The 25,922-nt window shown below is 46.7% G+C and overlaps 1 protein-coding gene across 1 annotated transcript in view; it reads right to left on the reverse strand.

The window, feature by feature from the left end:
• LOC148038851 (synaptotagmin-5-like) overlaps positions 1-25,922 on the reverse strand; it is a 117,278-nt gene that overhangs the window by 85,875 nt on the left and 5,481 nt on the right. Inside the window, exon 3 of the mRNA XM_087674742.1 lies at positions 22,404-22,454. Coding sequence (XP_087530868.1) covers positions 22,404-22,454 — 51 coding nt within the window. The remainder of the gene's footprint in view (positions 1-22,403; positions 22,455-25,922) is intronic.

The following is a 25,922-nucleotide window of genomic DNA, read 5'->3' on the forward strand; positions in this document are numbered from 1 at the left end:
TGATTGGTCTCCACTAGGAAAGCTTCAACCGGTCTCCCCCTTTGGGGGGGAGACTAATAAAGGCCTGCCGAAAGACTCCCCGGCATCTGTCCTCAAGTGAAAATCTCTTGGAAGGCCATCAGTAGTAGGGGGTCTTTCACCACTTCCTAGTAAGTAGTTAAGAAGGTTGTTAACCCTCAGACGAACAAGGTGGAAAATCTAGAAAATCTAAAGCGGAAGATAGGGCCAAGGCAAAGTGAAACGAAAGATGAAGGCGAGCCAAGAAAAATATGGAAACACAAGAAGTACTAAAAAGTCCTAAATCAAGAAGAAAGGCACACAAGAAAAAGCGCAAGTCAATACTTTCGTAAAAGAGCGCAAGGCACACCATGATTTATTTTAAGAGCGTTGAGCTCTCACCCCTGCAAATTGTAAAAGTGGATGGGCGGTAGAAAGGAAGCTAAGAAAATAGGAGGACAATGGAAAAAAGGGCCTAAACCACGGCCGGCCATGTAAAAAAGGGGATAAGAGGATGACCGCCCAAAAGAGATTTAGGGCTTCGTATATAAAGTTGAAAAGGAAATGAGAAGCTCATTCTTGTGTGTAGCCAAAAGTAGCTCCTCTTCTTCTTCTTCTTCTTATTCTTGCTTGCTTGAGCTTGTGCTTGAGAAAGGGAGTGTGAGAGTGTGAGGGAGTGAGTGTGTGAGAATGACCGACCGTGGTGGAGAAGCTCTCCATCTTCTCCTCTCTTCTTCTCTTCTCTTGTCTTGCTTGCCACGATGGAGCTTGGAGCGAGGAGCTTGAGAATGGAGCTTGCTTGAAGCTTGCACTTGGATCGTGGAGCTACCGAAGTGCTCGGGAGAGAAGACAACTCAATCGGGTGTGGAGGTAAGCTCACTACACTCGTAGAGATGGATAGTACGTCGGCTATGTGAAAGGTAGCCATTAGTGCTCGACTTGGAACGCTTGAAACAATAAGCAGTCTGTGGGTCTTGGTTGTTGATCGCCTCTATATTTTGGTTCCGTTGCCAGGACCAATGGATTTAAGCCTTGAGCACTTGCGCGCTTCGAATCGAGCATTGAAGTAGGGTTTTCCCGAAACCGGTGCTTTAGGTAGATAGGTAGAAAGCGAGGGAGTTTGAAGAGGTATTCGATCTCCTTAGTAAGTAGGGTTTTTGTTTTTTGGATTTGGAAAAGCAGGTTGGATTAGTGTAGGTGTTTTCTTTGTGATTTGGATGCACTAAGGTAGGAAAAAACAAAGAAAAAAAGAAAAATAAGCATTAGGATTTCTACTGTCATAACAGGGCAAGAGGGTTTGATTTGTTTGCCAATTTGTATTTTGGAGTTTATTTGCTATTCCAGGTATACGCAATCCTTCATTAGGGTCCATTCATACATTCTGGAAGTTTGTGCGACCCCTCATAACTAGAATCGTTAGAAACGAGTGATTTTTGTCATTGCTGAAAACTCGTCCACAAGAATCGGACACTATTATCAATGTCTGATTTCTAAAATCAGACTCGAACGGTCCGATTTTCGGACTCCGACCAACCCATCCTGTCCGATCAGACATACCCTGTCCGATTTTAAAAATCGAACGCACCAAAATCGGACCATCCAGAATCGAACACTCCAAAATCAAACACCTGTCAAATCGGATGCACGAAAATCGGGGACCAACCCATAATCAAACCACCTGAATCGGACCACTGGGACTCAAATCGTTCGATCGGCCGATCGGACTAACCCAAAATCGTAAGTCTGATTCTGATAATCGAATACGTCAAAATCGGACCTTTGAGAATCGGACAAAAAACTATCAAAATCGAACACGTGAACAGAATACAAATTTGACACATCTAACCCCTAAAACCGACCTAGAGACCGTATAGAGCCGAAAACACATCATAGATCTATCACTGGGCTAAAATCTAGAGCAGGTAGTTCAAAACTTGGCTACCAACGGTCCTTCAAATCACGTATGGAATTTAGCGTAACGGCCCTACAGGCCGGGGGGGACTGCCCCTCCCTCCCCGACCCCCGCAGAGGAGGCTCTGCCCCCTCCGCACCTCCCCCAAGTAGGTTGGAGAGAAAACGGGTGCAGCGACAAGTCCTCCAAATTAGATCCTAGTGTAGAAATGGCTCAACACAAGCATAGATTCTCACTTACAAAACATCAACTAAAAGCCCATACCCAAACAAAGACAAACAGAGACCCTAGAACCTCAATGAGCCAATCTAGCCAACAAGGGCAAAAAGGCCACACCACAAAAACATGTATAGGTTGCATTTGGATTGCATCTAGTCAAAGCGGAATGCAACAACATCAAGCTATAACTGCGAGGATAACTAGACATAACAGTCCTGACGATAGATGCACCTTGAACGACACTGCATAGATAACCCAAGACATCAGTAGAGAATCCACATCTAGTTGTGCAGTTGGGGACTCAAAGGCATGTATCAAAAGGCTTGAATCTGTAAGTCAAGACCCGGAAGATGAAGACATAGTACCGCTTGCTTATCTTAGTGTCAAACTCACCTCAAAAAGAGAGCATAGTGTCGATACTCTCATCGATAAAGGAGTTGATTTTAATATCTTGACCTATGAAGCATGGACCCTACTAGGCCAACCAGAGATCGCAGCGACTAATGCAACTCTTAGTCCTTACGAGGGACACCCACAAGCACTTATAGGGAAGTGCAAAATCCTTGTAACTATTGAAACTGAAGCTTGCCTATCCTATTCCATGTTCCTCCAAATAGTGCAAATTCTGGAAAGGAAACCCTCATGGGACGACCCTTCAAAAGGGCGACGAAGTGTGAGGCTGATTATGTAGCACAAAGAATACACTTGACACTACCGGCTGTGAGGATAATCACAACCTTTAGCAAGGGTGACCTCATCAAACCTCGAGGAAAAGACAAGGAACATTCTGACATACAAGGCAAGCCTACTAACGAGAGCAAGGACTTGTTGGAAGAGTTGATACAAGTGCATGTTGGATAGAGAGAACCAGTAAGCGAGGCCATTCTTGAAACAAGAAGATCAGGAGACAATGCCAAGGATAGTCTTTGGACTTACAAATATCATAGAAGACCGCAAAAGAAGCCCAAGCCTTATTAACGAAGGTATCGATGGTAGAGAGCCAACACAACACAGCGATGGATATCCAAAGTGTTGCTACGTGCTCAAGGGTATTACGCAGGTAACCGATGGATTTGGGTGCCAAAGCCCCCTACTAAACCACCTCTGTCAGCTGAAGGCCAGATCATATCAAAACCAAAGAAGCGCAAGAGGAAATCTAAATGAAAATCCACGTCTCGAGGCAAGAAACCAAACATGACTATTGGAAAGGTAGATCCTCAGCCTAGCATGCTTAGCAAGCGGACAGCAGATGTAATCGTCGAGTGTGCACAAAAGCCACTAGTGCCCAAGGAGCCTTTGACTTCCCAAGAGGATGATGAGCACCACAGGCACAACGTTGCTCATGGTAAAGCTGATTGCTCAACAAAGCAAATAGCAGAATCGTCAAACAGCAACAAGCAAATCTTCCAACTAGTGTCAAGTCCACCTAGAAGTCCCAAAGCTCCTACACCCTCTTTCCCTAGACGGACACAAGAAGCACAACAGCAGTCGTCAAGTGCAGCTACTCAATCCCAATCTCTATCTCCATCTGAGCTTCCAACTGTCCAAGGTGTGGGACATGACAGTACCCCTAATTCTCAAACTAGGGATATGCCTGTGCAATCCACCGTGGCTAGCTCAACTGATCTCCACAAGTGAATGCTCAAAGGGCAACAAAAGACACAATCACTTCCGATCTGCTTAAGGACTTGACACTGCAGCCTACCAACAGTAGACAATCCATTGAACTAGCCGCTACTACTTCCAATCAAGAATCACAACAGTCACAACCTTCGGTCATGATGATGCTCCCTGCGAAACGTGTCCCTGGCAATTCACCTGCTGCAGAAGAGATGTCGCAACCAACATCCTTGACACCTCCATCACTTCTGAACCACCTTAAACCTAGGCTTGAGGAGAAATCTCTCGAAGATTTGGCCAAGGAGATGGCGCATCTAACCAATGAACCAAAGATGAAGTGCATGATGAAGCTTGATCACAAGCTGACAGCCATCACACGTGCATACGTCCATGTGGACATGGGAAGGCCAACACCAGAGCACACGAAGCTCATAGCCGAACCCCTGACTTGGGATGAGCTACAACATCTTTGCTCCTGCTATGAAGGTATTGCTGAGAAAGTCATAAAGGATATCCCAAAGGCCACAGCTAGAGAATTGTGCTTGATACCCTAACTCTATACTGCTCAATGTGAGACAAACAAGGAAAAGCTCGAAGCAATCAAACGAAAAGGGAAAGGACAAGGCAACTTTGTGCAAAAATAGCACTCCAACCAGAGTTTGGTAGCCAAAATTAGCCACTGACTAATGACACTTGCTGAGCAAAGGAAAGCCCTTTGGACATCAATACAAGATCCCACATACATTGCCCTGACCTCATTAAGAGTGTTGGCAATGGTCCATGAGGTTCAGCTTTCTACAACTGTCCAAAGACATCCCTTGTATGATAAACTGCTTCTAAAAGAAGATCTACACATGGCTAGCAAGCTAGGAGTAGGGAGCATGGTACTAGCACATAGGTCTGTTGCCTCACTCAAGACCCTGCAATCCTAGATCTCTATGCTTCCCATCAATACAACCCTGACTTCTTCAGCTGATTCCGTCCAAGCCTACATGACAAGAACCCTAAACCGGCTCTTGGTTCTACACTAGAGTCACCCAAACCTCCAGAGCAAGAGAAAAAAAGCTCTAAACACAACACCCGCTCTAATAAGAAGCAATGGAGGCATGTCCCAATGTGTAAGGATAAGAGTCTAGAGCGCATGCCCAACCAAGAGCAACTGCCAATGCAATTGGATGAGGGGCTAAATGAAAGGAAATTAGCTAAAGAGCTAGACTCTCCACAAAGAGAGGCAATTGTACCCCAACAACCTAGCAAGGCTGTTCAGCAGGCCAAGGCTATATCCCAGGACGACACACCAGAAACAGATAATGTTGAGGCCCGACCAAGCACGTCAATAGTTGACCTAGTTCAGGGTCTATAGTCTTCAAGGGATACACCTCAATTGCCCAAGAAAAAAAGGAGGAAACAACAAAAACAACAGCAGTTGCAAGTGGTTATAGACACCAAGAACATTGAGACCAAGAGTGCTGAAGAGCTGAGGAATAAAGCATTGAGTCCACCCACCAAGGAATCCATTGGCATCTCTCCTAACAACGGTGAAACCTCAAACACATCCGCGTGTTCTGGTAAGTCAAAGCAACCATTACCATCAACGGTTTCTTGGAACACTCAATCCATCAACAGCAGAACTTACATTGACCAATCAAGAGTGGATACAACACTGTCACAACAGGGTGACAAAATTATACCAGTCACATCCGAGAAGAACCATGACATGATAGTAGCAAAGCCTCAAGAGAAACATGAAAACCCCGAGGACATAAGCGATCCTAGCATTGATCAATCTTGCTCATCTAGGCCTAAGCCCCCAGTTACGCTAAAGCCTAGGGAAACCCCCAGAACCTTGCATGAGATAGCAACGGAGCAAGCCTTCATGGAACATAGAAGTATCACAGAGTGCTTGGCTGAGTTGGATGCTAAACTCAAAATATTCGCACATATCTACGTCCTTGCAGACATGGGCACATTCTCTAGGAGCAGCTTAAGAATTACTTGCCATATCATCTATCTTGAGAAGAGTAAGAATATCTTAACAAGCACTATGACAAGTTCCTACATGAACGCATGCAACTCATCTCTGACGAGAAGGCCGACAAACTATTAACTGCGACATTCAACGATGTGCTTTGCCAACCAAATCTCTTAGAGATAGAGCAACTAAAGCGACAATCAGAGGGTCGAAGTCAATCTGAAAAATGTTGGTTTGAAAACCGTGCTACAATGGCCGAACTTGAAGCCCAGATTATGACAGTCTCAGAGGAGCGACTGGCCAAATGGCGGTCTCAAAGAGACCCAACCTATGTGGCGCCAACTTCCTTTCGAGTACTGATTGCTGTTCGGAGTATGGACTTGGCCGGAACTAGCCAAAACTCTCTGATTGATAAAATTCTCACTGAGGAGGAGTTACATGTTGCAAGTAGACTCGGACAAGGTACCATGCTACTCGATGTTGCAAAATATCTGTTGTTATTAAGTAGGCTGCCACGAGTACTGGATGCGTGTGTCACACTCCAATACAATCCTGAGTTCTACAATTGGTTTTTATCCTCACGAAGTGACATGGATTCGTAAATGTGTACATAAGAGACTAGCACTATGCTAGGGAGAGACCACATATGAGAGGTTTTCAATTGCAGATATTGCAGACTCCAACGAAAGTACCGTCAACTCTTCATCAACACTCAACTCTGAATTATTATCCTTTATCATCCTGCAAGCCCTCGCCCGCCACAGAATTCCTAGCACATCAACACCTGCGCCAACCCATGAGTGCAACTCCCAACAAAAACCAGCCCTATCACCAACTTCAACAACCCTATCACCAACCAATCAAGCCAACAAAGTGCCACCAACCACCTTCATCTACACCACCAAAACTCCAAGGCAAATCACAACAGTCCCTTCCACTCACGTCTTCGGTGCATGCCAAATCCTGCTACCTACGACGCTAAGTGCCATGGGACTGGCACTCATCTAGGAGGAGGGTAATGTTGTTAGAGATCATAGCCTGTTTGGTGGGCAGGCACGCCTGCACAGTCGGACCAGCAGGCTGCTGCACAGTCGGACTGCCACGTGGCAGTCCGACTGCCTGCAGCCGACTTACTCCAGGCTGCGCCCTATTTCTGGCGCCCCATTTCAGGCAGTTTTTCGGCTATATATTGCCGACGTTTCCAGCGGTCTGTCCATTGTTCTCTGTCGCAGATTACAGACCGGTGCCGTGCAGATTTCTGTCTCTGTTCACAGATTTCAGACAGCAGACAGTGCAGACTGCAGCAGACTTCGAGGTGGACAGCAGGTCGCATCGTCGAGGTGGAGACACGCAATCCAGCGCACTGCGCCCGTGTATATCTTTGTATTCAGCATTCTTTATACAGCAGATCTTCATTGTACACTGTCTCTTTCTCTCCCTTTTCTCTCTGCGTTCTCTCTCTCTCAGTCCTACGCTTCCGCACCGCTGCACTCTGACATGGTATCAGAGCAGTGTTTGAGGGCTGACTGAGCGCAGAATCAACCTGAAGAGGAGTTTCCATCGCGACACAAATTTGTGTTTTTTGCGTTTAAGGGCAGACAGGAGGGCTGCGCCTTGGAACAAGGCTGAAACGAGTGTGGGCGCACAGGAAAGGAGTACAGGTGGTGGATTTGCTGCTGTTTACTGCTGTTTGACGCGGAGAAAGTTTGAGTTTTCAACCTAAAAGTGCAGGTTTTGCTTTTTCATCGCCTCCGGCGGGTGAAGCAGCTTCGGGATGCGGAAGAGCCTTAGCAGGCTGAGTTTACCCAGTCAGAGGGGGCTGCTTTTGCGTTTGAGAAGGCATTGCAGGTGAAGATGTCTACAGAGATGGACTTGGAGTTCCAGGCGATTATGGACCGGAAGGTGCCTGTCCTACCGGCTCTTCCTACAGATCAGAAGCTTGACGGCGACAACTACCGCATTTGGCGCGTTATGATGTTGGCCATCCTTGAGTCCTATGATTTGGCGGAGTTGGTACAGGAAGATATTGACCGGCCTTCGGTAAGAGATGAGTCCAAACTCTCTTCCGATGCTCGTGCGAAGTTGGCCAAGGCCCAATCTCATTGGGACAAACTGAATGCCCGGATTCGATCCTTTCTCTTTCTATCATGCACTACAGCCGTGATCGCTCATATCGAGCACTTGACGGTGGCTCGTGAGATATGGCTGGAACTTGATCAAATGTACAATCGGATGACCCTGATGAAGAGGGTTTCTTTGGAGGTCCAGATGCGGACTTTGTCCGTCAATAAGTCTTCTTCGCTAAGGGAATACATTAACATGTCATATTTGTGGAAAGACTGGCCATTGGAAGAAGGATTGCCCTGACAAAGACTCAAAGGACACCAAAAAGACGGAAACCAAGGATTCTGGAGCGGTGGCTGCACCCTCATCAGCTGCATTTCTACATCTAGTTGTCATTGAGGACGCTTCACCGAATGCTTCTGATGCGGCGATGACGGCTCCCCAAGCTCGAGAGTGGATTGTTGACAGTGGTGCCTCACGGCACATGACTCCTTTATCAGATGGTGTTGCCCAGCTGCGACCTTCACGTGGGCAGGTTCTCATTGGAGACAGCTCTTCAGTTTCTATTGCAGGTCGGGATAAGATGCAGCTTATTCCGGATGGACGAGGTGGCACCCATACCTCAGAGGTTTTGCATGTACCAGGATTAGGGTACCATCTCCTTTCAGTTCATAAGATTTGCTCCCTTGGTCTTTTGGTGGAGTTTGACAGTTCTACTGTGCGAGTCCTTGATCGTGAATCGAGGAAGGTTCTATCATCTGGATATGAGGAGAACGGCATTTACAAACTGAAGTCTTCCACTGCCCTCTCTACTCTTCTTCTTACCTCACAATCACAGTCTGAATTATGGCATGCTCGGTTTGGTCACCTGAACTATGACTATCTTCGGAGGGCGTCACGTGGACAGCTTGTTCGAGGGTTGCTGGATATAGTGGTGAGCCAGCAGCCATGTGTCTCCTGCATACGGGGGAAGCAGCATCGGGATGCCATTCCCCACACAGCTTCGCGGCGGTCTACTTCACCGATGGAGCTAGTATCTACGGATCTATGTGGCCCGATGAGGAATGAGTCCCTGCGTGGGAGCTCTACTTCATGCTGATCGTGGATGACTACAGCAGGATGACATGGGCCTATTTTTTGGCACTAAAGTCAGAAGCTTTCTCGCACTTCAAGGATTGGCTTCTCTTTGAGGAGAACCGATCAGGCCGGAAGTTGAAGACCTTGCGATCCGACAAGGGGGGTGAATTTGTGTCTAATGAATTTGCTCGGTTTTGTGCAGATAGAGGAATTCACCAGGAGTTTGCCAATACCAATACTCCTCAAGAAAATGGTATTCTAGAACGGAAGAACCGCAGTGTGATCGAGATGGCGCGCACCCTGATGGAGCACCGACAGACCCCTCAGGTTCTGTGGGCCGAGGCTGTGGCTACTGCAGTCCACATTCTTAATCGATCCCCTACTTCGGCCGTGGAAGGGATGACTCCATTTGAGGCTTATTTTGGGACGAAGCCAGATGTTTCTTACTTTCGGGTCTTTGGGTGTGATGCCTATGTTCACATTCCCAAGACTCACCGTGACAAATTTGAAGCGGCTTCCCGAAAACAGGTATTTGTTGGCTACAGCTCCCAGTCCCAAGGCTACCGACTGTATGATCCCGTCAAGCGGGATGTGTGCACTAGCCGTGATGTGCGGTTTGTGGAGGTTCCGGCTTCTTCAACGGGTGAGGAGCATCCCGTTCTTGGAGATCCCGGGGAGAGTTGGGCTCCTTCTACAATTCCACTGGAGCCTGTGCCTTTTGATTATGATTCTGTTTCTGACACAGAGTCTACTGTTCCACCGGATCCTTCTACGGAGTTACCACCGGTGGACATTCCAGAGTCTTCTACTGATGGAGAACGACGAGGGGAGGTTCGGCCTCCTCCTCGCTGGGCCCGTGACACACTCCGTGATTCAGAGATCGAGGGGGTTCCTGAGGAGTGGGGACCGCAGGATGGTCCGCGGCGGTCACGGAGGCACCAGGCGCATTCTTCGGAGCTTGTTTGCTCCAATTATTGTTTGATGTCCCGTGTTATGCAGGATCGAGAGCCCACCTCCGTGAAGGAGGCTTTGCAGTCCGCCCCATGGAAGAAAGCTATGGAAGCTGAGTTGGAGGCTATTGAGAGGAATGGCACTTGGTCACTTGTGCCACGCCCCCCGCAGAAGAAGGTGATTGGAGTCAAGTGGGTCTTCAAGACCAAATATCTCAGTGATGGTACTTTGGATAAGCACAAGGCTCGCCTTGTTGCTAAGGGTTTTGCCCAGCGCCCAAGGATTGACTGTCATGACACCTTTGCCCCTACAGCTCGTATGGCAACCATTAGAGCTGTTCTTGCTTTGGCTGGCCATAGGAGATGGCCTGTTTATCAGTTGGATGTGAAGTCGGCCTTCCTGAATGGTGATTTGAAGGAGGAGATCTACGTTGAGCAGCCTCCTGGCTTTGGTCCTTCAGATGGGAAAGTCTACAAGTTGAAGAAGGCCCTGTATGGCCTCAAGCAGGCCCCGCGAGCTTGGAACGAGAAGATTGATTCGTTCCTCCAGTCTCAGTTGGGATATCGGCGGTCCAAGGCCGATCCGCAGCTGTATGTTCACACTTCCGAGGATGGTTGTGTGCTGTTTGTCTTATATGTTGATGATTTGATTGTCACAGGTGATGATGCACAGCAGGTCCAGGAGACAAAGTCAGCTTTACATCGGACGTTCGAGATGACGGATTTCGGGCTACTCCATTTCTTTTTAGGACATGAGATTTATCAGTCTCAGAGGGGGATTTTTCTCTCCCAACAGAGATATGTTCAGGAGCTCTTGGTGTCTTTTGAGATGGAAGATTGTCGGGCCCTCTCTACTCCTATGGATCCGAACTGGAAGGCCACTTCCCACTCAGCTTCTCCTTTGGCGGATGCTTCCCGCTATCGACAGTTGATAGGGTCTTTGATTTGGCTTCTCAACACCAAGGTTGATCTATGTTTTGCTGTTGGGCTCTTGGCAGGGTTCATGAGTGAACCTAAGACGGTGCATTGGCAGGCTGCTCAGAGGATACTTCGGTATCTGAGGGGGACGTCTGATTTGGGGATTCATTACCCCGCAGGGACAGATGGGTCAGATCTTGTACTTGCAGGTTGGAGCGACTCGGATTGGGCCAGTGACGTGGACCACAGGCAGTCTACAACAAGTTACTGCTTTACTTTGGGTGCAGGTGTTATTTCATGGAGTAGCAAGAAGCAGCCCACAGTAGCCCTTTCGTCTACTGAGGCGGAGTATCGGGCCGCGTCTTCCACCACATGCGAGGTTGTGTGGCTTCGGAGATTGTTGGAGGAGCTTGGTTGCCCCCAGACTCGTCCTACACTGCTGCGATGTGACAATGAGAGTTGCATTGCCTTGGCGAGGAACCCTGTTTTTCATGCCCGGACGAAGCACATTGAGATTCAGTACCACTTCATCCGAGAAAAGCTTTTGGATGAGACCATCACTGTGGAGTATTGCAAGACGGAGGATAATCTTGCGGATTTGTTTACAAAGGCGCTTCCTCAGGCTCTCCTTCGGCAACATTCCAGATCCCTCAGGCTTCTGCCCTGCCCAGGCTCTGAGAGGGGGTGTTAGAGATCATAGCCTGTTTGGTGGGCAGGCAGGCCTGCACAATCGGACCAGCAGGCTGCTGCACAGTCGGACTGTGCAGTCGGACTGCCACGTGGCAGTCCGACTGCCTGCAGCCGACTTACTCCAGGCTGCGCCCTATTTCTGGCGCCCCATTTCAGGCAGTTTTTCGGCTATATATTGCCGACGTTTCCAGCGGTCTGTCCATTGTTCTCTGTCGCAGATTACAGACCGGTGCCGTGCAGATTTCTGTCTCTGTTCACAGATTTCAGACAGCAGACAGTGCAGACTGCAGCAGACTTCGAGGTGGACAGCAGGTCGCATCGTCGAGGTGGAGACACGCAGTCCAGCGCACTGCGCCCATGTATATCTTTGTATTCAGCATTCTTTATACAGCAGATCTTCATTGTACACTGTCTCTTTCTCTCCCTTTTCTCTCTGCGTTCTCTCTCTCTCAGTCCTACGCTTCCGCACCGCTGCACTCTGACAAATGTTAGCCCTTAGACAAATAAGGTGGAAAATCTAGAAAATCTAAAGTGGAAGACAGAGCCAAGGCAAAGTGAAACAAAAGACGAAGGTACACCAAGAAAAATATGGAAACATAAGAAGTGCTAAAATTTTCTAAATCAATGAAAAAGGCGCACAAGAAAAAGTGCAAGTCAATACTTTTGTAAAAGAGCGCAAGGCGCACAATGATTTATTTTAAGAGCGCCGAGCTCTCACCCGTGCAAATTGTAAAGGTAGATGGGCGGTAAGAAGGAAGCTAGGAAGATAGGAGGACAATGGGAAAAAGGGCCTAGGCCACAGCCGGCCATGTAAAAAAGGGGATAAGAGGATAACTGCCCAAAAGGGATTTAGGGCTTTGTATTTAAAGATAGGAGGACAATGGGAAAAAGGACCAAGGCCACGGCTGGCCATGTAAAAAAGGGGATAAGAGAATGACTGCCCAAAAGGGATTTAGGGCTTCGTATATAAAGTTCGAAAGGGAATAAGAAGCTCATTCTTGTGTGTGGCCAAAAGTAGCTCTTCTCTTCTTATTATTCTTCTTCTTGCTTACTTGAGCTTGTGCTTGAGAGGGAATGTGAGAGTGTGAGGGAGTGAGTGTATGAGGGTGACGGACCGTGGTGGAGAAGCTCTCCATCTTCTCCTCTCTTCTTCTCCTCTCTTCTCTTCTCTTCTCTTCTCTTGCTCGCGGCGATAAAGCTTGGAGTGAGGAGCTTGAGGATGGAGCTTGCTTAAAGCTTACACTTGGATCGTGGAGCTACCCGAGTGCTCCAGAGAGGAGGCAACTCGATTGGGTGTAGAGGTAAGCTCACTACACTCGTAGAGATGGATAGTGTGTCAGCTATGTCAGAGGTAGCCATTAGTGCTCGACTTGGAACACTTGAAACAATAAACGGTCCGTGGGTCTCGGCGGTTGATCACCTCTACAAAGGCCTTAGAGAGGCCATCCTCTCCCGTGCATTTCTGCCCGTCCTGTGTGTATGGAAAGCCTCCTCTAGTTCCTTCTCTATGAAGGGGGCTAGGAGGGAGCGTCCCATCTCTGTGATAAAAGACGGGATGTGATCCCAGCAGACCTGCTGTCTACATCATTGTCCTCTAGTTGAGGTTGTCTCCTGCTGAAAAAGGCGTCTGTAGTAGTCGGTGGCAATCTCCATCACCTTGTCTAGGTTAGAACGAGTCCTCCCATACTGATCTCGAAGGCTGCGTATCTGCTCTCCTGAGGTGCAAGGCTGGTGCACGTAGAAAAACTTCCTGCACATCGTGTCCCCCTTCTGCACCACCCAGAAAGCTACTGAGGTGCGGAAGAACTCCGAGCGCCTGTCCTCTAGGCCACCAATGGCTACTCGCGCATGCACCTCTTGTGCGTGGAGGGTGGGATCCCCTGGTGCCTCCTGTAATAATCTCTGCATGGCTGCAAGGTCCCGCCAGAGTGCTCTCCTCCTTCCAACTCTGTTGCCTGGCCTGTATGGCTGCCTATTGGCAGATACTGCTCGACTTGGCTAGGACCTCTGCAACCTCCTCTACGATCCGGTCCCTCCTGCCCCACTCCTTGGTCCAAATCTGCTCTATCTGTCTCATCACCTCCTTCCTCCTATAGGTCGAGTCAAGGATTCGAGAGGATCATGTATCTAGGGAAAATGTTGAGGAATCAAGTGTCAAGAGAACCCGGCAATGATCGGACAAGGTGGTGCCCGCCAACTGCCTAATCTGGCCTCCACGAGAGCCTCCCCACTCTCCCACATAAAACTTGAACAACCACTCCAACACGACTCTACCTAGCTGCCTGTATCCCCAAGAGAAGTCCAGCGACCTCTCCCTCCTGTGGAAGGCAAGGTCTCTCCAGGCATCGCGTGCTCCTACTGCTAGTAGAAAGTCCTCCCATGTCTCCTGCTCCTCCCTAGCTATGCCCTGGTAGTTTCTGCCTCTACCCTGCTAGTCCTCCAAAGCCTCCAGGTTATTGAAGTCTCTACCAATGATCCAGGAGTCCACCTCTGGAAGTCCATCCGCAAGTTCCACCCAGAACCTGATGCGTGCCTTAACCTCCGTAGGGGCATAGACATTGAGGACTCCAAGGTACGAGTTCCCAATATCCAATCTGATCCATAGAACCTACATGCCACTATCGTCCCATGATCTCATACACAGGCAGTGAGACTCGCCTAATAGAGATGCATACGCCTCCTCTCCTGCCGTGGGCACCTATGGCATGCTCCCAGTAAGTATGCAAGTTGCTCGAGAGTACCTTTCCTACCCACTGGGCCTAAGTGGAAGTGAGCTTGTGCTCCAGCAAGGGCAGGCTGCAGCTCCTGCCGAACAATCAACTTCCTGGAACCATGTGCCCCACTGTAGTGGAGACTATTCACATTCCAGGATGCAAGGTGTAAGCTCATGGGGTGACTGACCGAAGAAACATATGTTCAGTATGGAGTCTGCTGATGAGGAGGAGAAACTATGGGGCATGCAAGTACGCATTGCCGCGGATCTAGACGGCAAACTCCAGTCCCCCATGGTGGCCCTCGCCCAGACCATAGGGGTGATAGATGCTCCAGGTGGTACTATCAATGCATCTATCAACCATGCTGAGAGTTGTGACTCTGTACACTTAGAAACGGGCCGCGTGCACCAGGGGCCACTCGATCACATTCCTCGAAGCTCTCCACTGTGGAGGGGCTCGAAAGATAATGCTCAGATGTGGGACCTCGGCACTAGCCCACCAATTAATGTCCATCATGCAACCAGGCCACTGCTGTGCAAACAATGCTAGTCCTTCTCCCATCCACTGGAAGATGTGGTCCGCCACCTGACTCTTCAACTCCTCTGCTATCCATGTCATCGTCCAATCCCCTAAGTGAGAGGACTAAAGAAAAAAAGCGTAGTTTAGTCCATTTGGCGGTGCTAGTAGATGGACCTTGCCCCTCCTTGACTTACGAACCACGAAGATCCCCACCTCTAGAGATAGTGGGAACTCTCCGCGCTCCGCAACTCTCAGGTAGAACCATAGACCACTGCGGAAAAACTCCTGTGGCATTAACTGTGCATGTCTCGAAAAAGTGTGATGGGCGGTAGGGGCAGATCATAGCAGCTAAGAAACGCGTTTCTTTGAATTTGAAACTTATGAAATATTTCCTAAAGTACAAAACGTTTCTAAGAGTAAAAAACGTAGCCATTTTTAACTTTTTTTATTTTTTTGGTGAGTTGTAACCCAAAATATGATTTTTTTGACAAAAACTAATGGGCAACGTTAAATATGATGATCATGATGTGTAATGACTCGTGAGGGCTCAAGATTTTGAATGAGAGATTGGTTTTTTTGTGATTTTGTTTAGTTATGAACTTTGTCAATCTAATATCTATTCTTGTCTTGAGATTTGAATATTATATGACTTTAGTCTCATTTATGAGTTATTTATGATATTTTACGATTCATTCTTGATTTTGACATTTTGTCAATTTGTTTTGAAATGAGAATCATGATGCTGCAACTTGACTCAGTCCATATTATAGATAGACTATTTACATGTTAATTTCAAATTTATTTGTATGATATGTATGAATTATAATTTTTTGAGTTCTAAACCATAGTATAGCTTGTCCAAAGGCTAACTTTGACATAAGTGACAAGTTAATAATGGATCATGGATATGTAACGTATAATGTATTATTCTCAATCGACTCCATTATCCTCAAGCTCAATTAGCCATTCTTTGTTTAAGAGAGAGTTCCATAGAGGTTTAGAACCTCTTTCCCTAGTCAAAACTATTAAAAATCCTATATTTAAAAAACCGCGTTTCTTATTTTACCCCCTCTTGAAAGAAACTTACGAAACGCGTTTCTGACGTTTTGTTTCTAACCGTTTCTAACTACTATGGGGCAAATGAGTTGGTGGTTGTGTGGGAGGAGGAAAATTGCTGGTCCGAGGAGGATGTTGGCATGTGTGGCTCATCACCTCCTGTGGGATGAGGGGGGTGGGTCTAAGGGGGATCACCTGAACCGGGTGCGGATCAGGGGGGGGTGCTCGGTAGGGGAGGTGGTGGGGGAAAAGAGGATCAAGGGATGGTGGGATGGTCGAAGGTACTTGGTGGGTGTTTGGGGGGGGGGGAGAGTGGGATCTCAAGTGAGGTAGTCTGTGGCGTGGGTGGTGGATGTGGGGAACTGCGGTCCTGCCGGGTGGGGCGGGCAGGGGGGGCTACGGAGTGCTCTACTGAGGAGACGTTGCTCGCCTTCCTGCTCCCTGCTGTCGAGGCTGTGTCTAAGGAGCTAGCTGCGGCCCCCCCTGTCATCTCTAGATCCATGTGAAGCCGTCAACGTCCACCTGCGGGCCTGTCGGCAGAGCCGCCTTGGCTCCGAAACGCATACAATCTACTGCCTGATGCCCAAAGTCGCGGTAGCACAAGCACTGTCCTAGTTACCCAGTCACAATGACCTGCTGCCTAAAGGAGTGATCTCCTGTCTCCATCTCCAGGAACTATGATATATTTTGTCTTTCACGGCCACTCGTACCTTTGGGACTCCTGCAGCTGTCACTGCATCCGCGAAGGAGACAGGAAGGACTGTGCTGGGGAGCCGTCCAAAGTCCTCCACTAACTGGCGGTACTCTACCGCTAGTCCGGGGAAAAGTAAGGTGACTAGGTGTCTGAGAAATTTGTTGTGGAGCACAAAAGTCTCCATTGTGAAGCCGCTGTACCAGGGAACCATGTAAATGACCCCCTTCGTGGAGGCATAGGGCGAGCTCTCCATTAACTCCTGAGCTGCGTCCGCAAAGATGAGTTGAACCCTGAAGATCCCTCGAGCCATGAGGACTGCCTCCACAATCTACACTATGCCAATGCACAGCGTGGAGTGGAGCCAATCTCGCAGCTGGGCCCTCGCTGGGGAGTATCCAACTACCTGACCAAATATCGTTGTTTCTTTAAGCTCCAACTCCGTGGCCCAAACAACTAAGAGCTATTCCTCAGAAAGGAGGACGCACAAGGTGTTTGACTCGGGGCACTCGCAGAGTGCGCCAGCATCTGACCAGAGGTTTCCATTGCGCGTCCCTACTGAGAACCTACCTATCACATTGTTGTGCTACCGGAGGAGGGAGTTGCTACAAGGGAAGGGAGCAACTAGATTGGGGGGGAGGGGAGTTCATGTTTTCGATATTGGTGGTAGGGGGCTCTCGCGATGGCGACGGGGAGGAAACGGCAGGGCAGGTGCGATGAATCCGGTGGGGGGTGGTGCGACGATCGGTCGGGGGCGAGGATAGCATAGACTTCTCCATCTCTACCTCCAAACTTCTCTTTCCCAAACTTCTTTGTCCTTAGACTTCCCTACGTCCATACTTCACCCCTTCACAGACATCTCTATCTTCAAATTTCTTGCACTTGGACTTCTCTCTCTAACTTCTCTGCAGCATTGCCCTTCTTTCCTTCAAACTCCCATTTCCTCCTAAACTTCTCTCCCCTCTTCGCTAGACCTTTTTTCCTAAGCCTCTTTGCATAAACAAGCAACGTCAAGGAATTCAAAGGTGTATACATTGATTGCAAAGCGAGCATAGTGCTCTAAGGAACCCTCCCCCCCCCCCCCCCCCGGCCAACCTCATATACATAGTGTCCCACGACAACCATCCCCTATAGCAAGTTTCTTCACTCATGAAAGGCTAGGAATGCCTCCTCTATTGTTGAGCTAATGCACGCCTTATTGCCTAAGTTTCATTCTCAGCTTCGACATTTTGACTTAGCATTAGAGCGTCGAGCACACTCAACTAACCACTATGTAGCTCGAGATAGGACCCGTCACATAAATCTTGACCATGAGTTCCAAAACTTTAAACTCACTGACCGAGATGACTTGAAAGTCAAGTTGACTAAGTATCGGCAACTTCTTGCCAAGTTCTCTACCACGGGGGCTCCTAAGTCCTTTGATAATCGAGTCACATTGTTTCTTAAAAAGCTACAGCAAAAATACTTCCATTTTGTGCAGCAAGGGGCTCTCATTGCTGCTTCTCAAAAGGGGCAGCCAGGGAAGGGTAAGCAAAACCAAAACTAAAATCAAAATCAAAAACAAAACTAAAACCAAAACCAAGCTAGTGAGACGCAAGGGAACTCCCAATCCTCTCTCAAACCCAGGGTGGTAGAATGTACCTAAGAAAAATAGGTATTCTCAGCATTGTCAAAACACTCGCCATTTTGACAACAAGTGTTAATCAAAGGAAAGAGGCATAGCACCAAAACCTAAGATTCAAACCCCCGCCACCCATTCAAGCAACCCCCAATAAGGGAGGCAAGGTGGGGACACTCAATAGGAGCAATGGCGAGGCCAAACCCACACTACCACTAGTCAACCATCACACTCAATATTGTTATTAATGCCATAGAGCATGTCTAACCGGTCTAAAAAGGCCCACATTCTCTCCTTAGAGACATTTGAGGATACAAGCCTCATCCATATCTACAAGTTGCCTTCCAACAAGGTTGTTGCAGATGCCCACTCATCACAACCAAGTACTTCAGCTACTGCTTGAGTTGTGGACAATGGAGCTACTCATCTTATGACCCCTATCAAGGACATTTTCATCTCTTGAGCCCTTGCAACCAAGATAGTCCGTGTTGGAAACAACTCCTCAAACAAGATTCATTCTCATGATCACATCTATTATGCCATTGACTAGGGCCTAGATCTAGCTATGTTGGATAATGTATACTGTCCCCCAACTTGGGATGAACTTATTATTTATTCAATAGCGTTGCCGGTAGGGGCAAGCACTCTTTTTTTACAATGACCACAATTGAGTTTCTTGACTCTCAGATTGGTTTAGTGATTGCTTGCAATGAGGCGTAGCCTAGTAGCCTATATCACATGACCCAATTCCTTTCCGAGCCAACAGCTGTAGACTTAGAGTTCCATTGCTTCTAGCCTTTCACCCCCAACACAAGAGCCCATAAATAATGAGAGTCTTTGGCCTTCTTGCTTAAGACATCTTGGAAACAACTCTCTTTATGAGTTGTCATATCGATAGATGATTGAGGGTCTTCCATGCTTAAAGCTATCTTGAGATATTTGTAAAGCTTGTCAATTGGAAAACCACACTATACCCCATTTCCTCAATAGTCCACACATAGCTAAGACGCCTCTTAGATTAATTCATATTGATCTTTGTGGGCTAACATTCACTGCCACCTTGAATGGCACACAATTTTTCTTTTTGATAGTGGATAATCATTCTTGATACATATGGGTGTACTTTCTTAAGCATAAGTCTGACGCCTTTTCCTATTTTTCTATTTGGATACTACTGGTTCATAACCAGACTGGTCGTCGTGTAGAATGCATGAGAAGTGATAGTGGTGGCGAGTTTACCTCCTACGAGTTTTCTAAGCTTCTACAGCAACATTGCATCTCTCTCACCAGCTTACCTCTACCAACTTCCCCTCTCGGAATGAAGTCGTAGAGCGTAGGAACTAGACCATCATGAATATGGCATGCTCTATGCTGTTCACAGCAAAGCTCCTTGAGCACCTCCAAGTCAAGGCTGTTAACACTTCGCTATACATCCTCCACCGATGTCTGACTGCAACTGTCCCTCAGAGGACTCCGAATGAGGGATTCTTTGGCTCTCTGCCTATCTTGTCCCACTTTAGAGCCTTTGGGTGTTGTGCGTACATGCACAAGCTTGATGATAAGATAGAAAAGCTCATTCTTTGAGCTTATCTTCTCATTTTTCTAGGATACTCCTCTGAAGTGAAGACCTATTATTTATTCAATCCTCTAATGAACAAGGTGATCATTAGAAGAGATGTAGTTTTTGATAAGAGGGATATTATGTAGTCTTCTGCACCAAACTCCAAGCCAATACCATATATTCCATCGGAGATACTACCTTGTGAGCTGGGTCTATTGTCTACTCTTGACCTTCCCGCAAATTCGTCAGCTCTCAAGCCTCCTCCACAAGACCTCTTACCTCAAAGGTGCAGGATTTAGGGATCCTTCCAACGCATTCCACTCCAAAGGACCCTCGAAGATCCGCTCGTCGGCTTGCCCCTCAAGCTTCATTTGTGTCGCTATTTATAGCTGACTATATAGAGCATTCCGAGTCAAAAAGTTGGTAGGAGGCTCTTTAGCAGCCCCAATAATGAGAGGTCATGGAAAAGTAACTAGAAAGTATTGACCAAAATGAGACTTGGACCTTGGTGGATCATTCAAGTCACAAAAAAGTCAAAGAGATGAAGTGGATATTTAGGAAAGTTTGATAGGACTTTAGACAAGTGCAAGGCTTGCCTTATTGTGCAGGGTTTCAACAGAAGCAAGGGACTGCACCTGCGCAACTTATTCATACTGGAAATAAAATCTTGGAAAACACATTTCCATGTTTGATTGGAGGGCTTTCACTTGGACAATTACTAATGAAGTGCCAAATTTCCCCATATCATTATTAAAACCATTTACAAGTTGCAAAGGCAGTACCACTTTGACATGTCTGGCAAGTTGAATTGCTTTGGATAGACTATCAAGCAAGTTACATGCTAGATCTCCTTTCAAGAGCTTAGGGAAACAGTTATGGTTGTTTGACATATTCGCCTCCAGTAAAAAAACATAGGGGACCCCAGATTAGGAATGAGAACCAGGATGCAGATGGGCATGGGGTTGAGGACAAGGACATGGGGACAGGGACAGTCAAAACTGGGGAACACAAAACCAGTGGGGGCAACACATTCAAGACACGTAAAGTTCATTTATTGAGTAGTTTTAAGCTTTTTGTTGAAAACTGAAGAAGTTTTAAAATCTTATTGTATTGAAGACTGAGGTAGACCTGAACATACATTGAGGTAAGCTGGAAAAAAGGAGTGGAGAGTATGGAGCAAAAAGTGCATGGATGAAGGCTCAAGACTGCATGAAAAGGGCTGCCTGTAGTTAAAAACAAACCATATAGAGCAAAATGTCACTTTTGCACATCTTTGGGGAATTTCAAACCTCTCCATGCCCATCATCAAAAGCCAATCCTGTCGTGGGATGCAAGAACAGTCACCCCCTCGTTCAGGGGCATCCCCAAAGTGATGTTCCAACAGACGACACTGATGATTATCCAAAATGATGATCAAAAAAAGATAAAAGAGAGGTTTATTTGATATCTAGCCCACATTTTCTACTAAAATGAAGCATCATTCATTGATGTCTATGATGATGAAAAGAAGGTTTGGGGGTGGCCACGTGCACGCACATGCATGATCACAGGCATGCATATGCACAATTTATTCATACTAGAAATAAAATCTTGGAAAACACGTTTCCATGTTTGATTGGAGGACTTTCACTTGGACAATTACTATGAAGTGCTTAAGTAAACCGCTTACAAGCTACAAAGGCAGTACCGCATGTCTGGCAAGTTGAATCGATTTGGATAGACTATCAAGCAAGTGACACGCTAGATCTCCTTTCTAGAGTTTAGGGAAACAGTTATGGTTGTTTGGCATATTCTCCTCCAGTATAAAAACATAGGGACCCCAGATTAGGAATGAGAACCAGGATGGGGATGGGCATGGGGTTCGGGACAAGGACATGGGGACAGGGACGGTCAAAACTGGGGAACACAATCAAGGTGGGGGGCAGCACATTCAAAAAACATAAAGTTCATTTATTGAGTAGTTTTAAGCTTACTGTTGAAAACTGAAGAAGTTTTTAAAGCTTATTGCATTGAAGAGCCGAACATACATTGAGGTGAGCTGGAAAAAAGAAGTGACGAGTATGGAGCAAAAAATGCATGGATGAAGGCTCAAGACTGCATGAAAGGGGCTGGCTGAGGTGATAACAAGCTGACTGTAGGAAAAAACAAGCCATATAGAGCAAAATGTCACTTTTGCATGTCTTTGGGGAATTTCAACCCTCTCCATGCCCATCGCCAAAAGCCAATCCTGTCTAGGGATGCAAGAACAGTCACTTGCTCGTTCAGGGGCATCCCCAAGGTGACGTTCCAACAGATAATACTAATGATTATCCGAAATGATGATCAAAAAAGGATAAAAGAGAGGTTTATTCGATATCTAGCCAACATTTTCTACTAACAGGAAGCATCATTCCTTGATGTCTATGATGATGAAGGCCACACGAGTTCAGGTGATGCTATGATAACAACACACCATGATTCATTAGCTTTGATAATATTGTGCACTTTGGACAATATGGAAAGAGAGAAATGATGCCTTCCTTGGAGCCCATTCTTTTGATGCCTATAGCTTCTTTAGACACTCAGAGCAGCACACCCCACTGCTATCTTCATAAAATGCATATTTCTCACATGTTGCGTTTTACCACTGTTTCTAACATTTTTATTACAATCCATGCTTTGAGGACTATCCCTCTTTGTGTATTAATGTATTAAGACACTGGCTTGAAAAAAAAAATTGTGTGTGCATGAGACGATGTCCACAATACAACAGGAAAATTGTTCTATCAAACTAAGAACATAAGAGAGATATGATTGATTACAAAAAGAGGAAGTTATGAGTAGACCTTGTCAACAAACGGCCAAACTCGCCTTAGCTCTTGGTTCAGCCATCTAACCTGAAATTAAGTGACAACTGGAACATATCAACACCCAAATACACATGCATAGTTTGAATGTGGTCAAGGGTAATTATATAGTTCAAAAGAGACATGTTTTTGAAAGCCAATTGTCAAATAATTTTCAAAAATGAAAAAATATTCTAAGCATGACACTCACAATCCAAACAAGCAGGAAAGTATTGAGTTTATGTCCAGCGCCATGTTGTGTATACCCATAGCCTGGCCTAGGCACTGCTACAGTCAAAACACTTTCAGTACACCCACCTACGTGTTTTGGGTGGTGTCCCACTTTCCCCTATCTATACCACTCAGTTGCCCTCTCATTTTCATACATTAAATAGAGAGTATGTCATTGTACATAGTTCATTGCTCATTCCTTTGCTCAATGTTGCATTGTGAGTTCTTTCAATCTGTTATGCGCGCACACTGAAGATTTTAAGTTGACGGAATAATTGAGAACACCAAGAATAACAAAGTGCATAGTGTACAAACAACATGAATAACAAATGTACACTCAAATAAAATAAATTAATAAGTGAGGTACAGGGTTGCAACCGTATGGTACTGTTCAAGTAGCGTGCGATCATACTGTTCAAAAAAAGGTGTCCACTGCAGTTTTATTTCAAATTCTGTCTGTTGGTGCGTCTTTTTCAAATTTTGCCTGTTTTTTTAGGGGGGCTGTTTGAACTTCTTTCACACTCCTCCCTCTTTCGTGAATCATATTCCTCCCTCTTCTCTTCTCCCTCACCTCAGTCCTTATAAAATGGCACCCCCCTCCCCCCATCTCAACACACAAATCGCCCTACATCTTCTTCAATCACCCTACTCCCTCTCTCCTGCTCCCTCTCCCTTTCCCTCACCTCTTCCAAGTTCCTCCTATCCCTATCCCTATCCCTCTCCCTCTTCCTCACATTCTCTTGCTCTCCTCTCCCTCTCCCTCTCCCTCTCCCTCTGTCTCCCATGGCCAATGGACCTGCTGCTGCTTTGTGGACTTCCGCAAAGCCTTTGACACAGTACCGAGAGACAAGCTGATACATAGACTGCATGCCATGGGAGTACCGAAAGAGCTCAGTTGGGGTATTTTGGCACTGTATGAGAGAGTTGTGGGCAAAGTCTGGACACCTGAGGGCCTTTCGGCACCTATTTACTCCACCATTGGGGTGAAGCAAGGATGCCCCCTCTCTCCGACATTATTTGGCCTGTACATTGATGGGATTGCTGATTACATTTCACAAGAAGGAGATAGAAGAGCTCCACTAGCTGGCACTTGGATACCTCTCCTATTGTATGCAGATGACATTGTATTGATAACTAACTCTCCAGAGGGTCTACAGAGACACTTGGATGCATTACACTCCTATACTTGGGACAGTGGGCTTTCAGTGAACCTTGGTAAAACCAAGGTGATGGTATTTAATACTACACCACAGTGGGTCAGGAGATCAGCACCTAAATTCACATATGGATCTAAGGAACTGGAGTATGTGGATTCTTATACATACCTGGGAGTCTTATTCACAGGGCCCACCTTTTCCATGCGAGAGGCAGCAGACACTAGACTGACTCACGGATACACAGCACTAGGTGGTTTGGAGAGGATGTGCTCACAGGTGCAATTCCAAGAACCCCACACCAAGCTATGGCTCTTCGATACACTGGTCACATCCACGCTACTTTATGGAGTACAGATATGGGGGCCCAGTCTTGACCACCATAGCAGATCAGGGCGCACTTATGATGGATGGAGGTTGATGGAGAAACCCCTAGTGTCCATGATATCCAAGATGATCAGATGTAAGGCCTTAGTGCCACATGAGATCATCAGAGTCGAGCTAGCAGCTATACCGATTGTGGTAGAAGCCCTCACCCGATCGGTCGCATACATGCATACCCTATGGGACTTACCCAGACACACATGCACGGTTGGCCCTTGAATCCCCTAGGCAACTTGCCAGAGAGGGTGATACTTCATGTTGGTATGCACAGATGTCGACCTAGTTTGAGCAACATCAAGATGGATCTTACCTAGCTGGATATCAAGCAGACATGGCTGATGCCAGGGCAGGAGCTAGGGACAAAGATGGCTTTCTACCGCGAGCATTTCCTTCACACTATTGACGATGGATTCATTGTTCGCCCGAGATACATGGACACCCACCTTTCCCATGGGATCAGATGTATTATTGGCCAGTTGCGTACCTCCTCACATCAACTAGATATTGAGACTGGCAGATATAGATCCATCCCACCAGAGGAGCGCATATGCCAAATATGCCAACTAGAGCCAGAAACAGAGGAGCATTATATATGCCGCTACCTAGCGTATTATGAGATCTGTGGTCGTTTCCATTGTCTCTTTAGAGACGGATTTAGACCACTATCCAGAGTCATGGATTTTACCGATCAGCAATGCCTTAGCCTCTTTCAAGCCATTCAACTTAGCCGATCCGGACGTCCTAGGCCTTGACACAGACACCGACGACACCTTCATAGGCAGATACAAGGGATTATTGCTCGGGCTAGAGCTAGGCCCTCCATACCCACATGAGATTATACCATTTGGAGCTCATTGTTACTAGATAGAGCTCTATGTTTACACATAGCCATTGTTAGTTTCCTTTTTTATTTTGCTTTGTGCTACATATTTTGCCCAGACAGTTGTACCATCATACACATGATTGTAACTCATGGTCTCATAGGTCATTTTGGCCTTTTGTAGACGTTAATATATCATTTCATTTCATTTCTCCCTCTCCCTCTCTCTCACTTTCAAGTTTCATTCATACATATTACATCCTCTCCCTCTCCCTCTCCCTTTTCCAAATCCCTCTCCTCCTTTCTCTTCATTCTTTTCTACAATGCCTAGGCCTCTTTAAAAAGCTTTTTGTCTTTACACCACAAATCTTGAGAAGACCATGGGCAAGTCAAATTGCTACCATTGGAGTTGCAAGTTTTGTGGGAAGACGATGACAAATAGTGTGATAAGGCTCATCATCCATTTGACCAAGGTGGGTGGTCAATGTGGCCCATATTCTCAAATCCCTCAATCCATGGCAGATGAAATCATGAAGAAGTACTCGCCCCTTTCCAATCAAAGCATTCATGTGTCATCGAGCATAGCAAAGGCTCAAGAGCAAGTGGTCACCCCCGACATGGAAGTGGATACTTCCAAAACTCCTAGTCCTACTCCATGCACCTCCACGGCCTCAAGCTCCGCCACCACCATCAAAAGTAAAAGGCCATGTACAGAAGCTTCACACAAGAAACTACGAGTGGTATTTCCAATCCTTTTTCTTTCCTCAAAGAGAGGCAAAGGAATGTGGAGATAGAGATAATACACACTATCATTAAGTACAATCTCCCATTCCATTTGTTTCAAGTGGATAGGTGGAAAAGAATGGTCAAAGCTATTGATGCAGTTGGTCCATGCAAGAGGTGGTATGGCATCACCTACAACAACATGCA

The sequence above is a fragment of the Lygodium microphyllum genome, chromosome 3, assembly GCF_053477565.2.
Source record: "Lygodium microphyllum isolate KBCC chromosome 3, Lygodium_microphyllum_v1.1.10, whole genome shotgun sequence".
NCBI classification, from domain to species: Eukaryota; Viridiplantae; Streptophyta; class Polypodiopsida; order Schizaeales; family Lygodiaceae; genus Lygodium; species Lygodium microphyllum.